The 6,988-nt window shown below is 41.7% G+C and overlaps 1 protein-coding gene across 1 annotated transcript in view; it reads right to left on the reverse strand.

Moving 5' to 3' along the window:
* PIGU (phosphatidylinositol glycan anchor biosynthesis class U) overlaps positions 1-6,988 on the reverse strand; it is a 108,566-nt gene that overhangs the window by 96,803 nt on the left and 4,775 nt on the right. The window contains exon 2 of the mRNA XM_003788112.2: positions 2,501-2,565. Within this exon, the coding sequence (XP_003788160.1) occupies positions 2,501-2,565 (65 nt within the window). The remainder of the gene's footprint in view (positions 1-2,500; positions 2,566-6,988) is intronic.

Genomic DNA, 6,988 nt, shown 5'->3' on the forward strand with positions numbered 1-6,988 from the left:
AAAAAAAAAAAAAAAAAGAATATTAACCCATATTCAGTAATGAGGAACAAGGGACTCCGAGTTTGAAGCTGTCCCGCTGTGTCTGGGATAAGCAATCCTTCTCACCCCTTCATTCACAGTTCTTAAATGTTAACAGTCCAAAAGGGTTATCTCTTGCAGGCAGAATTAACATGCTTCTGGTAGCTAGAAATTACTTACTACCCCATGCCTTCATTCCCATTTACACACACACCCCCTTGATGAGGAGTAAGAATGTGTTCTAGGTTCCTTCCTGGTAACTCTGAAGGTATTTACTCAGAGAAACAAAATTTTAAATGATGGTTAAGTAGCTAGACAAAGCTCTTCCACTATTCACTCAGCATATTCTTTCTGAGAGGATTATTTTGCATCTTCCCCTCTCTTCAAAACTTCCCTCCCCACTTCTCCCTTTCAGCCAACAGCCTCATTTCTTATATCACTGAGGAAAGACACTAAATGAGAACCACCTTATTTTGCCATTATCCAGTCAACCACTTCTTTTACCTATACCTATATTCTCTACCTCTCTCATATTAAGAATGGATGAGTTTCCTTTCTGCCAATCTAAAGCCAAATCCTCCCACAAACAGGATGGGATTGCATTCCTTTCTGCCTCCTCAAAGACACTACTCATTCAAATTATCTTCTCTATTTTACATAATCAATTTCTCTATCCAGATACAGGATAATTTCCATCAGCAACCAAATATGCAGATCCTATTTTGAAAATCTTCACTAGACAAGCACTCTGGGAGGTCAATGCAGGAGGGTCCCTTGAGCTCAGGATCAATAGTATAAGTAAAGATAGAAAATATGGTGCTGTGGCATGATGAAAGTATGTCAAAAATTTCTCAGGGGCTTCTTACTCAGTCTAGAAAACATACCACACAAGGCGTACTGCACACTGAGCTCTCAGGACTAGTGGGCTACTTTTTGGCATGTCCACATATATCTTTTTGCAATAATTGAGTTGTATGCTTATTAAGAGTTTCTTAAATCGTTCCTGTTTCTACCAGTAGTTCTTATTATTGTGATTCAATAAGGTATTAATACTTGGTGCAGAGATAAGAAAATACGTATGCAATAGTTGAATGCTTTTGAAACACTAGACAGAAGAGCAAAACAACCAACTATTCTCAGTATATTCAAAGTTATATATGAGGGAGATAACCATAAATATTAGGGGATAAATTATCAAATTAGAAGACTTCTACTTTAAAATAATATGGTTGGCCAGGCAAGGTGGCTCACGCCTGTAATCCCAGCACTCTTGGGAAACCAATGTGTATGGATTGCTTGAGTTCAGGATTTGAGATCAGCCTGAGCAAGAGCAAGACCCTGTCTCTTTTAAAAATAGAAAACATGGCTCGGCACCTGTGGCTCAAGCGGCTAAGGCGCCAGCCACGTACACCTCAGCTGGCAGGTCTGAATCCAGCCCGGGCCGCCAAACAACGACAGCTGCAACCAAAAAATAGCCGGGCATTGTGGCAGGCACCTGTGGTCCCAGCTACTTGGGAGGCAGAGGCAGGAGACTCGCTTGAGCCCAGGAGTTGGAGGTTGCTGTGAGCTGTGATGCCATGGCACTCTACCCAGGGGGACAGGCTCTGTCTCAAAAAAAAAATAAATTAATTAAAAAAAAAATAAAAATAAAAATAGAAAAAATTAGCAGGGTGTTGGGGTGCCTATAGTCCCATCTACTTGAGAGGCTGAGGCCAGAATACCACTTAAACCCAAGAGACTAAAGTTGCTGTGAGCTAGGTGAAGCCACAGCACTCTAGCTTATTTATTTATAAATAAGTAAATAAACAGGGCAGAACCCAATTATAAGAGGGACTGTATCTAACAAAAGCAATCAGTGTAACATAATTTTTTGTACCCTCAATGAATCCCAAACAATAAAAAAAGTCACCTATAATAAATAAACAAAATAAAGTGATATGCCCAATAAAAATAAGAAGAGGAATAGAAAAAATGTGGTTTATGTGGTGAGGGAGGTCTGTAGGACTTTGTACACCCCTCCAAGGTATGGGGATTTTTTTTTTTTCCCCCGAGACAGAGTCTTAAACTGTTGCCCTGGATAGAGTACTGTGATGTCATAGCTCACAGCAACCTTCAACTCTTGGGCTCAAGCGATCCTCTTGTCTCAGTTTTTCTATTTTTAGTAAACACGGTGGGGAGGGGTCTCACTTTTGCTCAGGCTGGTCTTGAACTCATAAGTTCAAGCAATCCACCCACCTTGGCTTCCCAGGGTGCTAGGATTACAGGCATGAGTCACCACGCCTGGCCCAAATTACAATCTTAATCTGGATCATTTCCACTGCAATTGCAAAATCTCTTATGCAGAGGACATCTAAAAAAGGTCTGTTTCTAAATATGACTTTCAAAAATAAATCTTCTTAAATGTTTGTACAAAACAGAGGTTAGGTTTTGGTATCTGTGACTGTAAACTACTCCTAGTACCAGAAAAGAAAAGAACACTTACTTCGTGAAATACTGCTCCAGCATATGGAGATACTCCCAAGTCCAAGAGTGAAAGGCCTTCAACCACTGAAAAATAAAACATCCAAATTTACTCAGACTTCAGAAGCATAAGCAGGCACCTATAAACTAAAGTGCTAGATACCCTCAGGTCCAAGAAAAGACTTAGAGTTTATCAAATCCCTTTTACCTCATCCCCAGGAAGTGGCTTTAAGTCTTGATTTGAACATTTCCAATGATGGGGAACTCTCTTCCATTCAGAGCATCCTTTTCCCTTGTGGGGTAGCATTCATTAGGAAAATGCTTTATGTTAAACTATAAGCTTCCTTCTATTTCCTTATACTGTCCACCCACTCTAAAATCTGTTTCACTTATGTATAACCTGTCCATTCCAAAACTGAGTAAGATAACAAATTAGAAGATGGTGAGAAATGTCACCAGTGAGGAAAATGCAGTCACCCCTATTACGATGATAGAAAAACTAGTGGGGCATCGTGGAGGATGCCTGTAGTCCCAGCTACCTGGGAAGCTGAGGCAAGAGGACGGCTTAAGCCCAAGAGACTGAGGTTGCTATGAGCTATGACACCCCAATACCCTAGGCTAGGGCAACGGAGTGAGACTCTGTCTCAAAAAAAAAAGAAGGGTAGTGCCTGTGGTTCAGTGAGTAAAGGTGTCAGCCCCATATACCGAGGGTGGTGAGTTCAAGCCCAGCCCTGGCCAAACTGCAACAACAAATAAATAAATAAATAAATAAATAAAAGAAAAAAACAACTTTGACTTGGTCTGCAGTACATTTGGGAACATCTGAGCTATAAGAATACCAAAATTCTCTTTAGAATCTAATAGTGGATCTACTCTACGTAGAAAAGAATAATCAGGGCTGCTAGATTCAAAATACATAACAAAGGTCTAATAATATTACACTGAAAACATTTTTTTTTCTTTTTTGAGACAGAGCTTTAAGCTGTTGCCCTGGGTAGAGTACCATGGCATCACAGCTCACAGCAACCTCCAACTCCTAGGCTCAAGTGATTCTCCTACCTCCACCTCTCTAGTAGCTGGGACTACAGGTGCCTGCCATAATGCCCAGCTATTTTTTTCTTTTGGTTGCAGCCGTCATTGTTGTTTGGTGGGCCCAGGCTGGATTCGAACCCGCCAGCTCAGGCGTATGCGGCAGGTGCCGAGCTACACTGAAAACATTTTAAAGTCAGTTTGGAACCAGTCAAGGTAGCTCATGCTGGTAATCCTCAGGATGCTGAGACTGAAGAATCACTTGAGGCCAGGAATTTGAGACCAGCCTGGGCATCACAGTGAGCCTCTATCTCTAAAAAATAAAATAAATAAATTAGCCAGGCATAGTGGCACAGGCCTGTAGCTCCAGCTACTTGGGAAGCTAAGGCAGGAAGATCCCTTGAGCCCAGAAGTTCCAGGCTTCAGTGAGCTATGATCATGCCATTGTACTCCAGCTTGGATAACAGAGTGAGACCCCACCTCTAAAAAAATTAAAAATAAAATAAAACAAATAGAGTCAGTTTGAAATGCATATTTAGGGGAACAAAACAAAAATTCAATTAAAAGAAAACCAAAGGGCTTGGCGCCTGTGGTTCAAGTGGCTAAGGCACCAGCCACATATACCTGAGCTGGCGGGTTCAAATCCAGCCTGGGCCCACCAAACAACAATGATGGCTGCAAAGAAAAAATAGCCAGGCGTTGTGGCAGGCGCCTATAGTCCCAGCTACTTGGGAGGCAGAGACAGGAGAATTGCTTGAGCCCAGGAGTTGGAGGTTGCTGTGAGCTGTGATATCACAGCACTCTACCCAGAGCAACAGCTTGAGGCTCTGTCTCAAAAAAAAAAAGAAAAGAAAACCAAATGACCCATAACTTAAGGCATTCTTTTTCCTGGAGTACCCTCCACAGTAGAACCCATGAAAGCATACCCGAGTAACTCAGTAACATTTCTTACATGAGAGTCTTATCCAACAACTACTATTTAAGAATAGATGACCTAATTGCTAATTAATTATGGCCAACTATTCTAAAACATAAGTTGGGTTATTTGGGGAAGGGTTCTTATTTTGTTTTGTTTGAATAAAACCTCTCAACTGTTAACTGACAACTATCCCCTAAATCTAGAATTCTTATTTAGTTACTTTGTTAGTCCCTTCCTGTCAATGATAATAAAAGCATATTATTCAGCATAAGACAAACATTATCTATTAATTTCCTACATCATGAAGGACATGGCGTGGTGCCCATAGCCCAGTGGTTACGGTGCCAGACACATACACCAAGGGTGGCACGTTTGAATCCAGCCCAGGCCAACTAAACAACAATGACAATTGCAACAAAAAATAACCAGACGTTGTGACAGGCACCTATAGTCCCAGCTGCTTGGGAAGCTAAGGCAAGAGAATCCCTTAAGCCTAAGCAAGAGTTTGAGGTTGCTGTGAGCTTTGATGCCACAACACTCTACTAAGGGTGACACAGTGAAACTCTATCTCAAAAAAAAAAAAAAAGGACGTATACTCAGCTTATTCAAAAACAATAGTATCTATTTCAGTGCCCATAGCACAGTGGGTATGGCACCAACCACGTACACCAAGGGTGGTGAGTCCAAACCTGGCCCACGCCAGCTAAACAACTGCACCAAAAAAAATAGCTGGGCATTGTGGCCTGTAGTCCCAGCTACTTAGGAGGCTGAGGCAAGAGAATTGCTTAAGCCCAAGGGTTTGAGATTGCTGTTAGCTGTGACATCATATCACTCTACAGAGAGTGATACAGTGAGAATCTGTCTCAAAAAAAAAAAAAAAAAAGGCAGTAGTATCCTTATATCCTTACCCTCTAGCTGAGAGGGCCAAAGGAGCAGTGAACCACTATCAATGAACCAGCAACCAGATCTTGGTTTCTTAATAACATTACTGTGGTTCTAGGAAATAATAAAAGTAGGACAGAGGTATGACAAAAAGACAAAGGGGTCAACCTAGAAGGGGTACCAATGGCCCAAACTGAAATAATCTGAGCAAGAAAATGAATGTAGTACTCTGGGAGGCTGAGGTGGGTGGATTGCTTGAGCTCAGGAGTTTGAGACCAACCTGAGCAAGAGCAAGACCCCATCTCTACTAAAAATTGAAAAACCATCTGGGTGTTGTAGGAGGCACCTGTAGTCCTAGCTACTTGGGAGGCTGAGGCAAGAGGATGGCTTGACCCCAGGAGTTTGAGGTTGCTGTAAGCTATGACACCACAGCACTCTACTAGGTGAAAGAGACTCTGTCTCAAAAAAAAGAAAAAACAGAAAATGAATATAGTATGGAATATAATCCAGAGACTAAAATATCCATAAATCTGTACTGATGTAAATGACTAAAAGGACAACTTTTTTTTTTTTTGAGACAGTTTTCCTATGTTGCCCTCGGTAGAGTGCTATGACATCACAACTCACAGCAGGCACAAGCTCTTGGGCTTAAGCGATTCTCTTGCCTCAGCCTCCCAAGTAGCTAGGACTACAGCTGCCTACCATAACACCTGGCTATTTTTTGGTTGTAGATGTCACTGTTGTTTGTCAGGCCCAGGATAGGTTCGAAACAGCCAGCTCCATGATGTGGCTGGCACCCTAACTGCTGAGCTACAGGCGCCAAATTGGACAACTCTTTCTTATAGAAGAATTTCAATTATTAAATGAAGAAGGTACGAGGGAAATAAGAAAAAAAAAAACAAACACCATTAGAACACCATAGCAATGACTCCTGCAGGCAAGATTAACCTGTAAGGCCAGGCACAGTGGGTCACGCCTGTAATCCTAGCACTTTGGGGGACCGAGGCTTGTGGATTGCTTGAGCTCAAGAGTTTGAGACCAACCTGAGCAAGAGTGAGACCCTATCTTTACTAAAAGTAGAAAAAACTAGCTGGGTGTTGTGGCAGGAATTGGTAGTCCCAGCTACTTGGGAGGCAGAGGCAAGAGGATCTTTTGAGCTCAAGAGTTTGAGGTTGCTGTGAGCTATGACACCCTGGCACTGTAGCCTGGGCAACAGAGTGAGGCTCTGTCTCAAAAAAAAAAAAAAAAGAAAAATTAACCTATATATGCTAAAATGAGTGAGCAAAAATTTAAAGAGAAACAGGATAGCCCTAAAGAATGTCTGTTAAAATGTTTATTAATTACAAAAGGAAAACAATAACTGTACAGTGGACAGACACTACCTCAACCGAGAAATTAAGGCTAACATTACCTTTTTATTTATTTATTTTTTTTGAGACAGAGTCTTGCTCCATTGCCTAACTGGGATACAGTGTTATGATCAGAGCTCACTGCAGCCTTGAACTCCTTGAACTCAAGCAATCCTCCCACCTCAGCCTCTTGAGTAGCTAGGACTATAGGCACATGCTACCACTCCTGCCTAATTTTTTTTTTTTTTTTTTGAGACAGAGCCTCAAGCTGTCCCCCTGGGTAGCATGCCATGGCATTACAGCTCACAGCAACCTCCAACTCCTGGGCTCA

The sequence above is a fragment of the Otolemur garnettii genome, unplaced genomic scaffold (assembly GCF_000181295.1).
Source record: "Otolemur garnettii isolate 467f Iridium unplaced genomic scaffold, OtoGar3 scaffold00025, whole genome shotgun sequence".
Classification (NCBI taxonomy): Eukaryota; Metazoa; Chordata; class Mammalia; order Primates; family Galagidae; genus Otolemur; species Otolemur garnettii.